This window comes from Sander vitreus, chromosome 21 (assembly GCF_031162955.1).
Source record: "Sander vitreus isolate 19-12246 chromosome 21, sanVit1, whole genome shotgun sequence".
Taxonomy (NCBI): domain Eukaryota; kingdom Metazoa; phylum Chordata; class Actinopteri; order Perciformes; family Percidae; genus Sander; species Sander vitreus.
This window is the reverse complement of record NC_135875.1, coordinates 9191462-9214144: the sequence shown is the minus strand read 5'-3', so window position 1 is coordinate 9214144 and position 22683 is coordinate 9191462. Positions and strand designations below refer to the sequence as shown.

The 22683-nt window shown below is 40.9% G+C and overlaps 2 protein-coding genes across 4 annotated transcripts in view; one reads left to right on the top strand and one right to left on the bottom strand.

Annotated features, from left to right (window-relative positions):
* The window catches only part of dock1 (dedicator of cytokinesis 1), a 188603-nt gene that overhangs the window by 76851 nt on the left and 89069 nt on the right, over positions 1-22683 (top strand). The gene's annotated exons all lie outside the window — the stretch shown is intronic.
* insyn2a (inhibitory synaptic factor 2A) overlaps positions 477-22683 on the bottom strand; it is a 33115-nt gene continuing 10908 nt past the window's right edge. The window contains exons 2-5 of one of the 2 annotated variants that reach the window (XR_013503699.1): positions 20824-22054; positions 13166-13237; positions 2438-2952; positions 477-2307 (exon numbers count right to left, since the gene is read on the bottom strand). Coding sequence is in view for 1 of the 2 variants with exons in the window: in XM_078278480.1 (XP_078134606.1) it covers positions 2769-2952; positions 13166-13237; positions 20824-22049 (1482 nt within the window). In the remaining variant the exon portion in view is untranslated. Of the gene's footprint in view, positions 2953-13165; positions 13238-20823; positions 22055-22683 lie in introns of both variants that reach the window. The other variant, XM_078278480.1, reaches the window with a different exon arrangement.

Sequence of the window (22683 nt, the reverse complement as noted above, 5' to 3'; positions counted from 1 at the left end):
ATCCTTGTGAGGGTGACTCCGATCTCTGGGGCATTTACTCAGAGCTTTGTCCCCACTTTACTTCATGGTTTCACCTCATTTCTGGTCTGCGGCAACATCAGGCAGTTGCATGTACGCACACACAGGTTTTAAGGCAAGTTTACTGTGTGCAGCAGAAGCCCTTTGCTGCTTATCCCTCTGTTTTATTCTGCTCTCGTGTTGTGCCGCCCCACTACATCAAAGAGATGCAAGCCTGATTTTAGGTTCATTTTCAGCCTTATTTCCCTCTTTTCATCACATAGGATTGGAGTTGATTGTTTTGCATACAGAATTTTCAAACTAAGCCTAAGTGAAATCCTTAATTACAGGGTTGGTTCACAAAATAACATATTTCTTCACATAGTAGTGTTTATCACTGCATATAGTTTTAGTTTTGAGATATTTGTCTCTTGAGATTTCTGCTGACACATCATTGCAATTTGAGGTGAATGACATTTTACTTGTGGTGCTCACAGCATTGAAAATAATTACATTTATAAATTTCAAAAGCAAGCATATCTTAACAGAAACTTGATAATTCAGACCTCACAATCCTTAACAAATGTAATATTAACTGCTTGATACCATCAGAGATACTGAGAAAATATATTTTTTTGTAATTTGGGTGAGCCGATCCTTTAACTGGTATTTGCCTTGATGAAAGTAACAACCTAGTATGCAACTCACTATGCTACGCAAATGATAATCAGTCTTCTCTAGACTTTGAGAGCTCTGTATTTTATTTTTCATATTTTCTTCTTTTTTTTTCTTTTTTTTTAAAATAACAGTATAAAATACACAGTATTGCACATATTAAATCAATTGCACTTCATTAAGGTACAGATAAACAACTATTTCTCTCTTGATGCTACAGCAACTACGGAAAGAAAGGTGTGAGTCACACGTAGCCAACAGGAAGCAGCATGTTAGAGCTTGTGAAGGTCAAACCAGTGATGTCTAGTAGTTTGCAAGGTATTGTTGTGACAGTAGATAAATATGCTTCTTTTATGCCCTTGAAACCACTTTGGCGCATTTCCTGTCTTTTGGAGCAGTGTTTTGGGGTTTGAGAGTGACTTCGGTTTCATGCCTCTGCAGGCGCTGTTAACGTTAACAGTTTTCTTTTAGATTCTGGCTGCTTTCCCACTCATTAAAATGGTATCAGCCCTATTTGATGCTATACAATATATATTTATATATAGTAAATGCAAATATTATTTTGGCTGTACATAGTCTCTGAACCCTGAATAGAGCTACTACATGAGTTTTTACTTTACAGTTGAATAGATGGGAAGCGATGAGCAGGAGCTAGTAATAAAACAAAGGGTGAGGGGAAAAACAAAACTTTTTTGTCATTCTCTTTAGAAACGTTTCTTTAAAAGCTAGAAAATATCCTGCAAAATCCGATTGTTGTAAAAAGCATGCAAGGCTACACGCCTGTCACCCTGCACTGTAGAAGCCCTGGTTGTGATCAGAAGTGGCACATTCAGTCTTTCTGGCTTTGTTTCAGTAGCTAATGAAGTAGCTGATGCAGGATACTGCAGCAATACAATCACAGCTATCTTCTGGTACTGCTCACATATGCTAAGAACCAACAATTATGTATTATACTTGGTTTCGTGACTGAAACGATAAAGTATCTTTAAACATAGTTTTGTGTGTGTTGAGCCAGAACTCTCTATAGTTTTATACTGATGAAGTTTGATTGCCTAGACTTACTTTAGAGTATTGGGTTTCAATGACCATGTGCACTGTGAGGTTAGTAAGAACTAAGTTTAATGTATAAAGAGGAATTAAGAATCAGAAATGATCCTCCTATGCACTGTAGTTTTTTTAAATTTACAGCCCCCGTCACTGCAGCTCAAATGAATATATCCCACTAAACCTTAAAGTGAATGTATATAGATATATATTTAGATAGAAAAAATTACATTGACATCTAACTTTGCAAATGTTATTAAGAAAATAAGTGTTATTTATTCATTCTTTACTTCAAAGTCAGTTGATTCAAGGAGACATTTTAGAGATGGATAGAAAGTTGATCATAGAACTCCAATAAACATCTCTGACTTCTTTGTCCTTTAAGTCTCTTCTTTAGATGTTATGAAAGTCTTCAATGAGTCATGGTCAGTAGGTGATCTACATGTGTGAGTTATTACTCAAAATAGTTCTTTTTAATTCCTCTGGAGAAAATGTATCCTGAACAGTGTTAATTGTGCTTTGCAGTACGGTGATATGCTGTCGATGTCGACCTCAGAGCATCGTGGTTGAATTGCCAACCTCTCCTGGAGGCTGGGAAGAAAGACAAAAGTCCCAACTGGTGAATAGAAATGTGACGATCACTGAACCATTATCATAGAATAGACGTCAGCTAGAAAAATATATGCAAATAGACAGAGGGATATCAAATTCATCTTCTCACCTTGCTGATCTCCAAATATGTTGCCCTGGTGTAATTTCACACCCTGTTTAAAGAAATGAGTTCAAAATAACTCTGAATCCATTTTTGGTAAGCATGACATTTAGAATTTTCCACGGAATCCACACTTGTGTCCCATTACACATCCTGTCATCTCTGAGAAGGTGCTCAGTATCCAGTGGTGGAGCTCTCCATTAATACTGGTTACCAGGTCTGCAAAAAGCCAAGGAGATGTCATAAAACAGAAGATGATGGATAAACTGAACAAAAATGGACGACCATCCGGAAACATAAATCCTGTGCATCAGTAGTGGGGAGGCGGCCCTCTGTTGTTTCACAGGAACCAAAGTTTCCAGCGAGCATGCTTCTTGGAGTCCGCTTTGGACTTGCGTTTTGGGGTGGATGTGAAGGCCTCCTGGGGGTAAGGCAGGGAGGCAAAGTGGCCGTCCTCCGTAGGGCAAAGCCTCATCATCAGCGGCTGCAGCTTGTCCTCCTGCTGCTTGAAGTCAAGCTCCACACTGCAGCAAAAAACAGAGATGCACGATCAGCTCAAACACTAGCTAACTGCTGTATTAACACCACCTCATGCACATGCTATTACAATACATGTTATATATAAGCTATTATATATTTTGGTTGTACTTTAGTGGAAAGCCTCTCTGTTTTCTCATTTATATTACCGCTTGCTGTATTCATTTACTGTTGCTGCCTGTTGCTGTTAATGCAACCGAAACACTGTCTTCTTATGAGTCACATTAAAGCCTACGATGCTACAATAATCCCTGTCATTTCCATGAAGTCGGGCTCAACAGATGTACATTGCTGGGACAAAGCCTGACATCGAATGTTCCTCACCTCTCGCTATCGCCGCTATTGGAGGATTGTGATTGGTTTAAAGAAATACAAACAAGCCAGTGTGTCTTTTTCCCCTGTCAAAGAATAGATAGGCGGTTTAGCTAGACCATACTCCTTATTTTGAACCTGCCTTTACTTCTTTGAACAGGCTGTAAACCTAGCCATTATTTGAATACTTAATCTGAATTTACCATGTACCGGTATATTCTTCCCTTATCGACACTAAAACCACTCGGGTTTCTTTCCCCTTCATGCTTCTTTTAATCTTGACATGTTTTGACAGCCACAATCCCTCTCTAACAATATTAAGTAGCTACGTTTTGGCCTGTTGTCATTGACCCATGCACAGGCATCTGTCACAGCAATGCTAAAGCAACCTACATTTCTTGTTTACTCCATTCTTATTTCCCAGTAAAATCTCCTAATTCAGACTGTATTTGATAGCATCTGGTTTTCCCACTTTGGCTGCGGCTGCTGTTGTTGTTTTTGCTATTTGTATTCTTAAAGAGATTCATAAAGCGAGAGGGAAGCCCATTAGTATTTTTCCCAGTGAAGAGTGCTGGGTCACTGGAGAGGGTGTTGAACCAAAGATCATTTGCTTTTCTAAAACTGAGATCAGAGCCTGCGTATTGATGTAAGCCTTTTAGGATTTTAGTTTATATCGTGTTGCTTTGATCCCTGCACAATATTACAACGTCAGCTAAAGGTAATGGGGATGCAGAATGAATTAATATGTTGGATTTTGTACACAAACAGTCTTTTCCTTTTAGTTGTACTCCAAGTTTCCTCAGGTTGCTAGGGGATTTATGTGGACCAGCCATCGTTGTAATCCCACGCCCGCGTACATCTGACTACTAGGTTCTGCTAAGTGAAACTCAGATTACAGCCTTAGCTGTGGTAAGTGTAGAGGGACTTTAATCTGCTAAACCTTCCTTCAGCCACTAGCCTAAGTCTGGCTGGTGGGGACTGAGTGAGTGAGTGAGAGACTTGCATAATGGCAGCAGGATCCACATGGATTCATGAATACTGCAGTTTGCTTGGCGCTTTACCGTTTACCATTCTGAGAGATTATGCAGTGGCAAGGTGAGCTGGGATCTGATTTGAAATACAAGGCATCTGTAATGATTGTCTGTTGCTGCAGAGATTTTTAAAGAACGACTGCATAAAATCTGCATTGAATAGAATTTCATCACAAAGTAGATGGATGTTGGTTATGATTAGTATTACACTAGAGGTGAGCTGTAGGTGCAGATTATTCTGGCTGCATCTCAAAGCCTAGCAAAATAATAATTTCCAGACCTGGATTCCAGATGAGGATTTGAAGGTGGGACAATTTAAAATGTGGTGTCACATTAAAATACCTCAGTCTTTACTATGTACGTTGATGCTTGATGTAAGAAGGGTGTCTGATAGTGACTCAAGTGAATGTTGGGTGCTGAACCAGAGACACTCAGCACATTTCTTTGACTCAGGCCTTTACACTGGGCCAAGAACACTGCAGCATTAGCAATAAATCACAGTTAGTTAATTAAACTGTTATAAATTCTCTTCACTTTGTGTGAAGGCTGTTAGAGTTTGTGTGTTTGCATGCAAGGTTGACTACATGTGGAAACTGTTGCATTTGTGTATTAGTAAATTAGGCTTTTTTCACTTCCAGCCTGTTTTGTGCAGCGTAACAAACTATAATTAATGACAAGAAGAGTTCATGTAGTGCTGATCACGCACCATAGGTCACTGAAACTGACCAATGACCGCATACTTCCACATCTTGTTTAATTTGTGAACCAATATTTGTAAATGCAAACCAATATTTGTAAATGTAAACTAGAAGGCAACAACGAATCCTTTGCAATACAGTTTTTTTTTTTCGGAGAAACCTTGCAGTCCTTAAAGCAAATGTTTAGCCCTGCGTACGTAATGACTGTGTAGGCTTTTGATTGGCTGATAATTCCTTTTTGACCATTAGCCATATACATTTGTCCTGAGTTGTCTCACTCAGTCAGCTCAGTAACATCTACAAAATGAAATGTAGTCTTTGCCTGTAGCTCTCTTTAGTCAAACTATTTAAATTCCTTCTAGCATACAATTGGTCGAAAATTCAGCAGCCAGGCTTTTAGCAGGAGCCTGGTAAATAGACATTTTTTTACCCTGCACTGGCCTCCAATCAAATTTAGAATGGATTTTAAGATTTCTCGTTTCATAATTTAATTGAGACCTCCTAGCCCCCCTGCGTACACCCCAGAATGTACCCTCCACCTTCTCTCATGGTTATGGAACTGTTGCGGTCAGCGTTAAAACATTCTTGCTAAATTCCTAAAATCCTTCCACTTTAAACATTCTCTTATCTGACCTTTTTATGGTTTATCCTGTTTTATTTAGTCTATTTTGGATTTTATTATCTTTTCACTATCTTACATTTACTGATTCTTTTTGTTGATGCTTTCTTACTGTTGATTTCATTTGTCTCACAATGTTGTGTTTTTTTTCCGTTGGTCAGGCCCGAGGGAACTCAACTACATGTGTGAACACAGCCCTCAGCATCATGATGTATAATAAGTTCATGATGCCTTCTGAAGTCAAACTCAAGATCACATATTAAACGTAATTCATGGGCTACAAAATTAACAGGCTCTAGCAGCTCGAATAACCGTAGTAACACAGCAACAAAGGATTCTGTGATCACTGAGAGATGAATGTGTGTGTACCAAAAAATGAATGAATGAATTAAGACTGTGCAAAGGCACAGCGAAACAGAACTAGGCGCCCTATTTTAACAATCTAAGTGCACGGCGTGAAGCGCCTGGCCAGGCGCATGGTTCAAAAGGGTTGTATTTAGTGTCTTAAATAATCAAAGGTGTGTTTTGGGCATAACATACAATAAACCAATCAAGAGTGTCGTCTTCCATTCCCTTTAAAAGCCAGGCACGTTTGTACCTTGGCGCATTGCTGTTATGATCGCGGATTTGCTAAGCAGGAAGGAGAGATTTTCAGGGGAAGAAACGAATCTGCTCGTGCGTGAAGTGAAAGCGCGCGGGCAGATCATATATGGCACGAGCACTATGCCTCCAAAACTCCACGAGGTGAAGCAGGCGTTAAAATAACAATGAAATGCTGCGTTATTGACTTTAGACCAGGTTTTTGTTGGTCAGTGCCGAGACCACTTTCCGCTGCCTCAAGATAGCAATACGCCAGGAATGCACCTGAACACACTTCCCTGTAAGACCAGCACGCCCATGGACGCAAAGATGGGCGCAGGTGCATTTGCTATTTAAACGACGTGGGAGCTGGGTGGGAAATTGACAACTGCGTCGGTCTTAAACTAGCAAAGACACTTGTGTCGTGCTTTGCGCTGCGCCGGGTGCAAAATAGGGCCCCATTTCTGTTACACACACACACACACACACACACACACACGCTATAACTATGAAAGGATTTCCCCTGTTCTTCAGTGTAAGCCTAATACTGCTGAGTTGTTGCTGTGCATCCATGGCTCGAGAAAAATTAAAAACTACTTTATTGGTACGTCAGTAGATGTATTTTCAAACTATGCTGTGGGGGTATAATGTACATTATCAGTGCATTTTTTGCATGTGCTTATGTAGGACTAACTGTACACTTTACAGTTACTTTGGAATTATTTTAGAATTACTTGTCTATCTTACTTATTACTTACTTCTTTAGTCTCGATTTGCCAGACCTTCCTCCACAGCGCTGCGTAGGAGGGTCTGGCTAGTTCACACAGAATTCCGTAATGGGGACAAAACGTGCTCTGGTTTATTGGCATTTCTTTAAACCAATCACAATCGTCATGGGCGGCGCTAAGCACCGCTGCAAAATAGCCTCGGAAGGAACTTGTTTTGGTGGAACATGTGTACGTTCAAAAGTTGTTTTAGTCGTGCAACAGAAAACTCAAATTGGACAGCTAATCTAGCTAGCTGTCTCGATTACCCTGCAGAGATCTTTGGAGCAATAGTCCAACATGAAGAAAGCGGAAGGTACCGGACATCTGGCCGAAAAGAGTGAAATCCGGCAAGAATTTCCGGCAGCAATGGAGCGATCCCCGAAGTGGAACGTCATGGATATAGACTACTTACTTATTAACCTTGCAGTAGATATTTGTGTTCACGTGCATCCCTTTCTAACCTTAAATATAACTCTTTTCAAAAGATAAAAGTTTACACTTCCATCTGAGCTCATACGCAGAAACCCTGTTTGTACATCTCAATTTCTAGCCTTTATTAAACATGTTTACTTGCCTCATCTGACACATGTTTACGCATTAACACCACTAATTCCGCTTGATACCATGTATGTGACGTCAGATTATAAATTATTATTCAGCTGCAATCATTTGAGTGCCCTTTCAAGTTCACATGCTACCTGTATTTTTGAGACTTAAGTCTCCATAGCTGTATTGTATTCAGACTAAATCCTTAAACACACTCTCGCAAAGATCCTCAGTGTACATATTTTAACAAACTGTAGATGCACGATGCTATGAACACAACAGTAGTCCTGGTAGCTGTTTATTTTATCTTGGCCAGAGCAATTATTTTGAAGCTAAATCTATTCTTTAAATACTCGTATCAAAAACACTGATTCTCCTGGCAGATTGAAAGCTAACAATCAAGAGATGAAGTGACCTTAGTGGATTAGGAACAGCATAGCAAGAACATGTAAATGTCACTGATAAGAAAGGGGAAAAAAAATCTGCATAACTTCATATGAAAAAAAAAGTCAAAAGATAATCTTCTCATCTTTGAAACATACTCCAAAGACCTTTTATTAAAAAATGTATTAGTCTCTACCCGGCCCAGTTATCAGCACCTCCTTATGAAACCGCCACGGGCCCTGCTACGTCGCTCTACATTTAGATTTTTAGCTGAAAGTGAATTTTGTTGGCATTTTCCTGTCCCCTAGCTGCTGCTCCCCTGGGTGAGTTGTTGGATCAGAACAAATTGAAGAAGGCACTTTGGACCTTGTCAGTCTTTAACCTCTCTCTCCCACTTGTTCTGACTCTTGTATTGTCTTTCTGTCTCCCTCACTCCCACTCTTTTCCCGTCATGTTCCTGCTCTCTAAAAAGTGTAAATACATGCAAGGGGAGGGGAGGAGTGAGAGGGGGGGGAGAAACTCAACTCATTCATCGACATACACCTCTCACCTTTACCCCACTTTAAACATCTGTGAGTCTTTATCTCTCGCCCTCACCTTTGTCCTCTCTCGGCCTCCCTGTTTCACATTCTCACCCTGCTTTCCTTTTTGTTGCCTTATCTTCCCCCGAGTGTGAATGTGCTCTTCCTGACTGTCCTCACTGTCCCTTCACGCTGTCTGTCCTACCGAGGATCACTTTTGTAGCTATGGTAACCATCTTGCCACCATGTTGGAAAACATCATTATGCTTGCACAAAAAGAGATATCTTCCCCGAGCAGAGTCGTGCGGAAGGACAGCCTTGCTGCTCAGTATATGCTATAATGTAATCAGTTTTTCAGCCTTTAGCAATGCTAAATTGATTTTCATAGCTTTGCATAATAGATAAGATATTTTTTTCTTCATTTAAATACCCATTCCTTTTTTTTATATTGTATTCTTTGCACTGCACAGTTTTATTCAAAGAATGTTTTACAATCAGATAGTGAGTTTAATGATCAGCTGTTGCTGAATTAATTGCAAGACTTGCAAGCTAATGACAAAATTGGACTGATGCGAAATAACTATAGTCCATTGTGAACAATCATGCCCAGTAGTAGGGACCTCCCCAATCGCTTTCCTTAATCACACAACTACTTAAATCTATCTCCCTGTTTAATCAGCACATTAGCCAATATAAATGCAATGTGAGGAAAATGAGATTACAGGGTTGCTGCGTCAAAACACATCACGACTTAATGCCTGTGGTTTTGAAATAAGTGGAATGCATTTCAAATCCCCAGCTTTTTGGCACCATCCTGTCCGTCTCATCTTCTTTCCATCCAGCCTCTCTCTGTGTTTGTCTCTCTGACTTCTTTCCTTTTTTCCCCATTCTTCCCCACCTTTCTCAGTTACAGATATTACATCATCTGGCAAGAAGGAATGTTTTGCATTTATCTCTTTATCCCTTTCTCACCTGTTCTGTTTCAACGTCATGCACGTTGTATTATGCATTAAAACCCTGGGTTCATTTGAACACGCACTTTTAGCTGTTAGGAGAAGACAACGTATTCTGGAGAAGCTGAAGGAAAGTTATTGAGGGAGGATAAAATAAAGACTGACTGAGTTTAAGATGGACCTTGAGACGATGCTATTTGTCACTTGGACAAATTGATCATGCTGAAGAGTGCATGGCTGGCTCCTTATTGGGCTGCGTTAAAATAATTTATGGACACATATGTCCATTCCGGTCATGAGACCAGCTACATCATAAACACAAGAGGTAGGGGTTTGGCCATGGCACAAAGACATGAACATACTCACAAAAAATTCTAATAGATTATAGATAGCTATTCTTCCCACGTACAATGTGTGTTCCTTCATAGCTCTGCTTCCTATCCTCCTATCCTGTGTTCCTCCACCTCCGGAGAGGTTGTTTTCATGGAGATCTAAGTAATTAGATTGCCATTTAATCCTCTTGCCTGTGTGAATACAACTGCTATATTTGATTCTGTGTCCAATCAACACAATTTACCATGCCAAGCGAGTCTCTTAAAGGAGAACTCGGGTCAATTTAACAGATTTCAAACATCTCACTTAGAAATTTCTGCCCTTTTTATCAAGTTGAAACCTTGCCAGGCACCGGCACAGTTTATCACAAACGTGCCTTCTATGTTGTATTGAGTTTCTGTTTTCTGCACTTCCTCCACAGATGAAGCATTTCAATTGATTGTGGCATATCTAGGAAGCCAAATGTGGAGTTTTGATGTTAGTATAGCGCCTGTTTGAAGACAACAGTCATTGTGTGTGCATGTTTAGCACCAACCAAGTCAAGGGACAACTCTGACCTGACTTTGCCTGTGACACTTTTATATTTTAATGTAATAAAATGAATATAAATTTTTCTTCCTGAGGATTTTCAAGCGCAGGTAAAAAAAAATCTAGATAAGACGGATATGTTGGACAACTCAATGACATGTACAATATGTATAATTGGCTCAAATTCAAATGGGTACACTTAATCATAGCTTTTATTGCAACCTGCATTTTGCATATTTTAAACCCTCATTGGGAATTCAGGTCATGGCAATGTATAAATGGAACACCTTTCCCAACACACCAGTGATGAGTATAGGTACACTCTGAGCTGCCAGGAATATCTTGACAAAAAGAACCCATAGAATGGAATTGCTCATGTTTTGTGAATTTAGACTAGAGATGGTCCATTTTTTGCTTCCCGATACCGATTCTGATACCTGAACTTGCGTATCGGCTGATACAGAGTACCGATCTGATACCAGTGTGTCATATATTTTATTATGTTTTAAAAGCTGTATACTACTATGCCTGTATGGATGTGATTTCTATCTTTGTTGTCGGTCTGGCTCAGGTTAAACTCTTTGTGAAACATGAACAAACTCAAACGCCCCAGAACTTTCTTTTATTATGCAGTTTGACAGTCAGTTATAACGGAAAAATAACATAAATAAACTACTTTAGCATAGATTTTCTTTAGGGATTTATTACGTGGTATCGGATTGGTGCATAAACTCCAGTACTTCCCGATACCGATACCAGCGTTTTAGGCAGTATCGGAGCCGATACCGATACTGGTACTGGTATCGGAGCATCTCTAATTTAGACGTGTTATCACAATGCAGTTTGTGCTCACAGATTTTGAGGGATGATTAGCAAACTTGTCTAGAGTCTGCAGAGGCTGGCACAGCAGGGCAAGCAAGGTTGGTCTTTACTCAGACATGCAAAGATGGAGGCTAGGTATACCAGAGGGAGCGGGGCCTTCTCTTCCCCAGGGCCAAATCACACAGAGTTTCCATTAACCATGGTGCTGACTAATTTACAATACCAGGTGAGCTCCCATCTCAGCAGTCTGGTCTATGTCATCCATCCTTTAACCCAGTACTCAACCCATTGCCTCTTAATTCCCCCATGCCATGTTGTGCTCTTCCAGTGCCCTTCACATCATGTGCCATAAATCAGCTCACCTCACTTCATCTTGCCATCATTGCAATTGTTGTAAAAGCAACTGTTCTTGTTGTCCACTCTGCGGCCATGCAGGGGTCCTGCCGTAATTTAAATACACCGCTTTGCGACAGGATGCTCAAACATCAGAGGGAACAGAGCTGTGCCTTGATCATTCATTTTTAGGAACCAATTGAAGTTTGGCCAGAGGCTTATCATTTATTGAGAGCAGTAGATAGAAAAGTATTTAAATGGCTCTTCAGAGGTGAAATGCAGACTGAGTGGAACTGCAATGTCTACTAAAAACTGTTATATCGATAATTTCTCACCCTCCTACTCCTTCTCATCTTTTTTACCCTTCCTTTTCTTTTTGACAGTTAAAATCATACCTTTTCTAAGAACCAAACGGAGAAACAGCCAGACACATACACATATACACATGCAAGTTGTGTCATGTAATTCTAACTGGTAGCAAAGGGCCCTAATGGAGCCTGCAGACTGTCAGTCTCACTGTGTATTAAAGAGGAAGGCTCAAGCCAGACGGAGGTGTTAGGACCTGCCAGGCTCTGTCAGTAGGTCAGGGCTACCATCTACACTTTGGGCTGATCCCACACAGTTTCACATTAGGGCTGTAAGTGTTTATTTTTGTTATATGATTAATCTACTGTATGGAATTTCATCTAGAAACTATGATCAGGTCACGTCGAATACAATACTTTGGTTTATGACCCAAATACCTGCAAAACTAATGACTTTTGATTTGATTCTTGTCAAACAGGCTAAATTATAAGATGGTGACCAGGGTAAGGATTATACCTGCTTAGCATCAGCATGTTAGCATTGTCCCTGTGAGCATGTTAGCATGCTGACATCAGCGTTTAGCTGTTTTTGGTTAATCTGTGATGCGTTTAATCTTTAAAATGTCAAAAAAGTATTGTTGAATCACAAGTTCTGAGAGCCCAAAAGGACCACCTGTCCAAAACTGAAAGAGATTTATTTAACAGCAAATCTTCACATCTGAGAAGCTGGAACCAGACATGTTGTCACTTTTTTGGAATAAGCTAATGAAACAATTATTTATCAAAAGTGATGCCAATCAATTTTCTGCCGACCGACTAATCGCTAAATCAACTTCTTGTCTCCGAATCATTTCACACATATAAAGACATAGGCTATACATAGATAATGAAACCTAGGCAGCAAAGTATTTACACAGACTTCACACACACATACTGTACATTCATAGAGAGAGAACTATGTACTTTGGTAGACTAATGATTTTGGACTCACATCTGTATTGGTTGTCAAATCAATTGAACTGAATTTGAAAGTACGCAGAAGCTCAGTTGGCAACAGCACACAGTGATGATATTTCATGATGCTTGGATGGTAATTAATTTCACCTTTCGTGGCCCTGTTCTCACTCATTGTATAGTATGTGTCCTCTCTGCTTTTCAACCTTGTACCCTTTTATCGCTAAATCTAGCCAACCCTACACCTGCTACACACCCTTCAGTGAATGAAGGGGTGTGAACGGACAATGGGAGAATCAGACAAAGATGTATAGATTGTATGAGAGAGAGAGAGAGAGACAGTGGTGCGTAAATGTCATACATCTCCTCATGTGCTCACTAACACCATCCACATTTGTCTTTCCCCTTCCCCTCCTTGTCTCCACCATCCCTTTTCCACCTGTTCACTTTCCCTCAAGGAGAAAGGACAGGGCACATTTGGATCATTGTGTCTTTGAAGAGGAATGGCCACTAACCTGTAAATAATGCATGCACTGTTCCGGCATGTGTCGCAGTTGGCCGTGTCCTGTCCGGTTCGATAGGAGAGTCTGTGGGGAAGATAAGAGTCGTGAATGAGTAATTACAGGACTTGTTAAGCTGCTCCCCAACACCTTCCTTTCTCATCTTGTTTGTCATCCCTCGTTAGCAGGACCCAAGTAAATGAGGGTGACGAGGAGTCACGCTACCCTCCTGAGTGGCCTGTGTCCGGCAGCCAGGGCAATAGGAGCAAAGTGTCGGCCATTAGCTGTGGTTGACTGATTTGAGGTCAGATAAGGCAAAGTGGGACACAGGATGAGCTTGTGAGCTGCAGTTTTTAAACAAGGACTTGTCAGGATTGTTACATTACTTTACAATTACATTATAAATGTGCTCATTAAATAATACAAGATAAAATAATAATACAATAATTGGCTGGGCTGCAACTAATGATTTTCATTATTTATTATTCACGTGATAGTTTTTTTTTTTTATAAAATGTGAGACACAATTTCCCAGAGCCCAATATGACATACTCTATCCTTCCTTTTCTTAATATCAAGCTTATTTACTCATACTGGAGAAATCCCACCATTGATTAATCCACTCTGTACAAGATAATGTTGTAAAACACACAGTGAGAGTTATGTAAGTATGGATATTTTATTTATAACCATTTATTTTCTGAAAAAAAAAAATGCATATGAGATGGATCCTCTAAGCACATACAATTTGCTGAGGACAGCAGCCCTTTGGCTTAATACAGTCTTAATTTCATTGTAAAATTGATTCACCAAATTCACCTATCAATATCCTATTATATTATATCCTGTGTCCTTATACTGTTTTATTACGAGTTGCTTATGAGATAAAATATTGTCATGAACCAAGCTCCCATTATAGATTCCTGTTTCTCACAAGGCAGCTAAAGACCAGGTGACGGCCCTGAATGGAACTACTTGGTTACATGCTTCAAAGGCTCAATGGCTTTCTTATTGGATTAGCTTGTGGAAATGTGTGTATTGATTGACAGCAATAGTTTCCCTGTATAATTGATGATACAGTACAATGGAAGTACTGTGCACTCACTTCAACAATGACATGAACAAGAAGGAAATCCTCTCCTGGTTGGTTTTTATGGTTATGATCTAAACTGCTGCATCAACAGAAACAGTTTTGTTAACCCAGTACAACTGTCAGGCTTTTTCCTACTACTGTTATTTACTAGGGGTGGGAATCACAAGAAGCCCCACGATACGATATGTTCACAATATTAATGTCACAATACGATATTATTGCGATTTTGAACATATTGCGATATCCTGTGATTTATTGCACTGCAATACCTTTTTTCCAACTTCAAATTATATCCCCAAAGGAAAACTTTGTCAACATTGGTTTTCTCTGTTTGTTCATCTCACTCAACTGCACAATTTACTAATGAATGAAGTATTACATTGGTCGACGGGTATGAAGTCTGTGGAACTGATTTTGAAAAGCACACTCTGTCGAAAGGTCAAGTTGTTTTGGTTTTATTTGTCCAGGTTTTGAGATATCAATTTAGGAGATTTATGCCTATACCCCATTATAATGGATGTCAATGGAATTTAATTTGAGGTGCTCACAGCAGTAAAACACTGCAGTAACACATCTTTCAGAAAACAATGTCCTTGTTAGGCTAGACAATCTGCAGACCTCAGTGTGTCAACTGAAAATAAAAACTGTTCACAGTGAGGTCTGTGGATTGTCCACAGTAATGAGGATACTGTTTCTGAAGCGAGAAGTTGCTGTTGAAATTGAGTTTTCAATTCTTTTAGCACCACAAATAAAATTCCATTGACCTGCATTGTATTGGGGTCAAGGCAGAAATCACTGTAACATTTATTTTTTTGTCATGAAAGAATAAATGTTCAAGAGTCAAGGTTTCTCGAATGAGCGTCACTAAAGCCACTGGATTCCTCTTCTTATTGAGGTTAATGTACTTACTTTCACATTTAGTTCTTGTGTGTAACAGACATTTTTCAATTCTCTCTAAGGGACTCTTGTCCTGCTGCCCATAAGGTGCGGCACCAATAACAATTAAACTGCAATCATACATTTCCTCTCCTTATCTACTCATTTCTGTGCTATATGCTCTGACAGGTTTATGAGCGGTGTTGATATCAACATTGTTATTTAAGGCTGATGCCGAATGAGGTAATGGGGAGAGTCTAAGAAGAGGATGAGTGCAGTAATGCAGGGAAGTTTGCAGCTTGGATTAATTGTAATTTAGGGGCTTGCCATTGGAGAGGGGGGAACAGTGCAGCGCAGTGGGAAAGTTCAAGGCCGTCTTCACTTTCCACCCGGGCAAGGTGAGCCACTTATAAGCAGCCGATGGGGTACGCAGGCAACTGGGTCAAATCCTTTGAACAACTCAGCCTTATGCTCTCTATCTCTTGCCCTCATGCTGTCTAGATCTCTTTCTTCCTTCATCTCTCGTCCCTCCCCATCCTTCTCTCACACTGAGTTGATAAGAGAAAATAAGAGAGCAGCTCTTATTTCGGCAAGCCTTCCCGTGGAGAGCGAAGCCAAAAGTGCCATTAAAAGTATATTTATCCACCCTACCCCCTTTGTGCTACTAGGTGAACTCTCCCAAAGGTCACTGAGTGGGTGGGAGTCCAAAGGCATAACAACATGCACACATACAGTGTTAATAGACAGACTAGCAACAAGTGCCCATGAGTATGATTAATTGGGTCTGGCCTGCCAACACTGGCTGATGAGGCAGCAAATTTATTCCTGGGCTTTGTACTCATGGATGCAACCAATGATGTACTGCATCACACCCTTCACACTGGATTGTATGCCCTGGGCAGGGCTGAACCTGAGGGATATATGTGAGTGTGTGCTTGCATGCATGATGTGTGGTGACATAAGGCAAACTCTTTTTTTCCCCCCAGCAGCTTGGTATAAGCTGCTCATATAATCTATAAAGTTCTAATAATACAGTAACCAAGGGAGATGTAGCTTCACCTTTCCTTGTTGCTCTTACTTTCTTTCACATGCTTGCTTTCTAGCGGTTTATCCCTATAACCGTCTCATGGTCTGGAAGTCCTGTTCATTTTCTGCATTGACACTGTTAAGTGACTCATCAGTACAAAATAACAGTGGAAGACCCACAAAAGTAAGTTAGAAAACATCCAGATCATTGGACAAAAGTGAAATGTACAAGTCTTAACTAAACATGACCAATCACAGAGCCTAAAATTCACATTCATCAGTTTAAATTAGTTGTACTGTTGGTGGTTTGTTCTCAGTTGCAATGAGATAGCGGTCTGAATTTGCAATAGTTTTGATTTGCGCCCCTGACTGATTTCTACACCATTTAAACTTGACTGAGGTTTCTTGGTTCTGTGTTGAGGAACATTGAGGATATCATTAAAAAATCCTTTAAAGTGGGAATTTAAAGGTCCCATGGCATGACAATTTCACTTTACGAGTTTTTTTTAACATTAATGTGAGTTCTCCCAGCCTGCCTATGGTCCCCCAGTGGCTAGAAATGGCGATAGGTGTAAACCGAGCCCTGGGTATCCTGCTTTGCCTTTGAGAAAATGAAAGCTCAGATGGGCCGATCTGGAATCTTGCTCTTTATGAGGTCATAAGGAGCAAGGTTACCTCCCCTTTCTCTGCTTTGCCCACCCAGTGAATTTGGCCCACCCATGAGAGAGAAACATCATGCCCCCCCCTCCCCCCCCTCTCCTCCTCAATAGCTACAGACACAGAAATGGCACATCCTAAGGAAAAGCTCATTGTGGGACTGGCTCTAGTGGCTGTTATTCTGCACCAAGGCTGAATTTCAGGAAAGAGATTTCAGATACAGTATTAGGGAACCACTAAGGCCTATATAAAAGAGACTTCAGATACAGTATTAGGGGACCACCAAGTTCTATATAAAAGAGACTTTAGATACAGTATTAGGGGACCACTAAGGTCTATATAAAAGAGACTTCAGATACAGTATTAGGGGACCACTAAGGCCTATATAAAAGAGACTTCAGATACAGTATTAGGGGACCACTAAGGCCTATATAAAAGAGACTTCAGATACAGTATTAGGGGACCACTAAGGCCTATATAAAAGAGACTTCAGATACAGTATTAGGGGACCACTAAGGCCTATATAAAAGGATCCAAAGAGCACCATGTCATGGGACCTTTAAACTGATAAAGATCACTTCACAGACCAGTGCTTCCTCCAACTTTTCAACTGTTCGCTTTCTCAGTCTTTTTCTATTTTATACTCTTGTTGTCTTTCTCCTGAGGTCACACAGTAAGCATAATTACGATGGCCCAATCAATTTAGATCAATGACAGATTCCACTCCTTTTTATTAAGAGTGCCAAAGCTTTTTTTTTTTATTGCTTTTTTTTCTTTTCTGCATGTGTGTGCGTTTGGTGGAGGGGGATTGTACTTTTTATTCTCAGCACATTAGCCATTGAATTTCAATTTGTGCCTGAGCAGCATGTCATGAACATATGCATAATGATGAATGCACACAGCGTTGCTTTTCCTTCCATGAAAAATGAATGTCATATAACATAAGGAGTTATATATCAGATGTAATTGCACTCACGGTTCACCTATAGCCTTTCGGCACTCCTATTTGTTGTGTCAGTGACATTTATGTAAGGGGAGCATGAAGCTAATGCAGTGTGACTAAAGCAGCATTAGTATTTTAGCTTGACTCGATAAGAAAAAATAGAAATTTGTAGAGAAAGACTGTGCTTGTATAGAAAGTAGAGGTTCAGTTGGGCTCAGATGGATTACAAGAGGCTTATATTGCTCACTGACTTTAACTAAATGTAGGCTTTTGAAATCAGCCTATGGAAAGACAATGTGATTGTTTCTTCATGAATGTGACCAGACAAAAAAATTAAGTCTCTCCTCTCCTCTTTCCCCCATCTTCTCTCCCACCTGCCACTTTAGACACATCTGATAAGCCAGATGTGTTTGACAACAGAGAAGATAGCTCCCTATGCTGATGTCTGCTTACATTTTCCTCAACACACTTTTATGAGTTTGGTGATAAGGAGATTAAGGCTGCCTTGTGCAAGATTGAAGGAGGATAATTGCTTTTTTAGATGGTGTAAACTAACACTGTTATAAGATCTGTTCCTTGCTCAAACCCTGTTGAATAGGAGTTTCACACTGTCGTTCAGTCAAGTTGCTATTGAGAGTTGCTTTTATACACTTTAAGCATTTGCGGTTGTGTGGCTATTAGGGCTGAAACGATTCCTCGACTAACTCGAATAATTCGATTACAAAAAATCCTCCGAAGCAAAATTCTTTGCCTCGAAGCTTCGTTAAATCAACGTAATTAAGGTTGTACGGCTCACTGTGTTTCCGCACGGAGGATTATTACTAGGGCACAACACGTTGACGCTTCTGTGGACACAAGACTGACGGCCCAGATTACAAATGAAGGAAGACGAAAATAGCGAGGGTCTAAGAGAAGAGACAGGCGACAGAAAACGACAGAAAGTTTGGGATCATTTTAAGCTGCAAACATGCTGCTACATCATCTCTGTAGAAAACATTCAGTGTACTCATCCATTCCACACAACTAGCCTACAGCGTGCTACTCTGCTAATAGCGATGTTTTACCAACAAGCTAAAACGAAAGCTGTCGGTTTGTAGTCTAACTGTTTATTAGTTTGCTACTAATCTTTGGAAACTTAGCTGCCGCCGGAGACAAACCGGCTCCTCCCCCCAGCATGGCCACTTAATATGCACGTGAATGACGTCATCATGCCGGTGACGTCTGCATTCTTTATTCTTTCTCCTCGCTGTGTATTAGGCTTCTGAAAATGTGTCCGCCAGAACAGTGTAGTTGAATAGCCCTGCTGTAAGCTTTGTACAGTCACATTTACCCTCTGGTTAGTGAACAGCTCTTTTGCATATCCAGTGCAAAGAGCCAGAGGCAAGAAGGGGAAGGGGGTGAAAAATATTAACATTTGGGCCACCAAAAATGTACTGTTTTTTAAGGGTCTTGGAATTTGGCAATAAAAAATGTTGCTTTTTCTAAAAAAGGATATACAAAAGTATAAATACAAAAGACAGGTTTCCTTTTTTTTTTAGTAAACAGCCATAATAAATATTTACTATAGCTGTTTACTAAGTATTTCTTACTAAGTATTTCTTATCCGATTACTCGATTAATCGATGGAATACTCGATTACTAAAATAATCGATAGCTGCAGCCCTACTGGCTATACATTTGACAGATGTGTCTGTGTGGTTAATTCTCACAGGGTTTGGACTCCAGGTTGGTATGATGTTGATAATAAGGATTTTCTCACTCCATACCTCTCCACAGTGCTGGTCAAAACAGATAGGTATCTGAGTGCCGAGCCCCAGCAATTCACTCAACAAATTGGTCATTTTGTTTGCTTCATCCCTTTGGATAGACAATCCTCTATTTCAGCAGGCTTGATGCTATCTGCAGCCTTTTTGTTTATACTCAGTATACTATTGGACAGTAAATGGCTTTTTCACAGTCCATGGCTTTTTCAAAGGCCTTGGACTTACTAGATAAACATGGCATGCAGCTGGATAAGGCCAATTGTTAAATTTCTAGTTTTGGCTTAAGCAATATGAGTACTTATTATGCCATGGTTTGATAGCCTCCTTAGAGCTATATTTTTTTTTTTTCAGCATCATGATAATTAAATTCCCATAGTCAGTCATTCAAAATTTGACATGTTCAGTATTCTTATTAATTCTAAAGGAAACTACAGGCTGATGCAAGTTGCATTGCCGCTAATACTAATCTCACAGTTTTTTAATTTTTCTGTGGCTGAATCAGTTTCATTCAAAAATAGTGAGACACGTCTGCTAATTCCAAGCCTTGTGGCGAATGTAGTTTAAAGGCCACATTCATTGTGGCAGTGTTTCATACACGGGTCATCAGACCATCTGGGCCAAACTGGGTGAGATGAATCGTCTATAAATATGTTCCGCAGCAGCTCCATCATATCTGGAAGAAAATATCACAAAAGGACCCTCTGCTGTAGTAGCACTGCAGGGCACATCCAGGTGAAAGCCAAAGCATCCCAGCTACATGCAACTGTGATCTTAACACTTTGGGTTTGTCAGCCACGGCTCTGCTGAACAGCTGTCACACATAGAAGCTTGTCCCTAAGATCTAGAAATAATGTGACACATCAAGAGGGTACTTTTCCTGCTCATGCTGAATCATGAATGTGCTCTGTGTCTCTAATGTTTTCTTGGCTTTGCCCTGTGAACACCAGACCCTTTTCTCAAATATGATATTATTTATATAACGTTTGTTTTTTGCCAACTTAAGCTTGTCACTAGTGTGATGTAGGGAGGCACCAATCCAATTCACCGGATCAGTAAGAGCCCTGATACTGACCTTTTTAAGCAGATTGGGTACCAGCCATTAGGTGACCGATCCACAGTTTAATAATCAATGTTGTTAGAGAATTCAGTGTTTCCGTTATTGTTTAGTCACGGTGGGCTGCCAATTTTTTTTTTAGTGCTACAGCAATCTCCGGCCTCATGATTCTTTATATATTTTGGAATCGGTATTGGCAGGGAAAAAGATGAATCTATTTATCTCTAATGTAAAGCACAGGCTATAAGTGAGATGTCTTACCCTTCTCTGTGGGCCTCCCCCTTCTCCAGTTCCTGGATGACCCCCAGCAGCACCTTGATGGTCTCTTGGCTGGAGCTGATGAGATTTTCCATGGCCTGGAGCTGTGCTTTAACATCTCCATCCTGATTCATAGGCACTATTTGCTTGCAGGCCTCCTGTTTTTGGTCAGGCGGTGCCCCACCAGCCTCACCGCCTCTGCTTGGTGTCAGAGGCTCCTCCATGCCCCGTAGAGGCCGGGCAGATAACTGTCCAGTGTGGCACTGTGCCTGCGTTGTACAGCCTCTGCTGGAACGGGGTAGCGTCTCACTCTGCAGCCCGTTGAGCTGCAGGGCTTTCTTCCGCTTGCTCCGCACAGATGGACTATCCAGGCACTCCACCTGTGTAAGGGAGTTCCAGGAGATGGGGCCCGTAACCTTGGAGGCCCCGTCCGGCAGGGTTCGGGACGAGCCCTCCTCCAGATTGAGTAGCTGCCTCTTGGCCGAGCGGTCTGTATCGGGCTCCCTGTGTTGTAATCCTGTCCTGGCTTTGGATGGGACACTGCAGAGCTGGTACTCTGTCTGTGCTCCAGCTCCGCTTCCTCTTTGTGTGTCTGCAAGGCAGTCTGTGTCTGCAGAGCAACTGAGCAGCAGAGCGTCAGAGCACAGGCCATCAGGTGCACTGTGCTGCTCCACTGTGGCAATGCACTCATTAGTATGGAGCAGAGCCCTGGTCCTCCGGACTCCACTCCCCCTGCAGGCTCCCTCCTCCTCCTCCTCATCTAAACCCTGCTCAGCAGCCTTGGCCTGCTTCACTTCCATGACAAAACCGTTATTCTGACCTTTATAAGTTTCCACGGCCGCCACGTGTTTAAAGGTGTGGCCTTTCTTGCGCTCAAATGGAAAGGTCTGATAGCGTTTCTTCAGGTCAGGGGAAGTCTGCACACCTGTGCTCCTTGTGACATTTGGGATGGCTCTGCGGGCAGGGACGGTCATGTACTTGCGGTACGCTACTTTGTATGAGATCGGCTTGCCACCTTTCCGCGCTGCCTGCAACTCCGCCTCCCTTTGCTCGTTCTGTGCCTCACAGATATCCTTGAAACGCACTTGCAGGGCCTTGTTTCTCTTCCTCACCTGTCGACTGTCTTCCAGGGAATACTTCACCGCCAGTGAGGTGGAGGGCAAGGGCGCTGCCTCCGAGTCAGACTCTGAGTTGGTGAGCATGCATTTGCCACCCTCCTTGCTCACCATGTTTCCTGAGAGGCATGGAGAAAGAAGCTGTTAATCGTTGGTAATGACTAGCTTAGACAAAGACCCTTGCCTGACTATTACATCCCACTTGACAGAACACACCCGCTCTCTAAGCATAGGAGGAGAGGGGAGGAACCGTGCATTTATGAATATTATTAAAAAGTGCTTTTATCTGACACTTGTCATCATGCATGTCAAAAAGCATAGCATATATGAATTTAAAAGAGCAGATTTTTCATATATTTTAAGTTACTTCCTCTTGATAACAGGAATAATTTAGTTTGACTTTGAATATAATTTCTTCATTTGACACTGAAGGCGTAGTGATGTCATGCAAATCTAAAGTTCCATATGCATGTACAATATATTTACCCTTTAAAAGAAAATGTTAATTTCCTTTTTATTGCCAGGTGGTTATGGTCTTTTATGCAATCCTTCCATGTTTAATTACTGAAAAAGGCAAGTGTTATGATTTAACAGATTAACAGATTTCCATGGTGCATTTAATCTTCTTCTCTGTGAAACCAATAACTCAAATTTCAGCACAATTTTCATTCGTATAATCATTGCCAGTTAAAGCAGTCTTGACTACCGGTTCCTCCTCCTCCTCCTCTCCTTCTTTCTAACTTTAAGA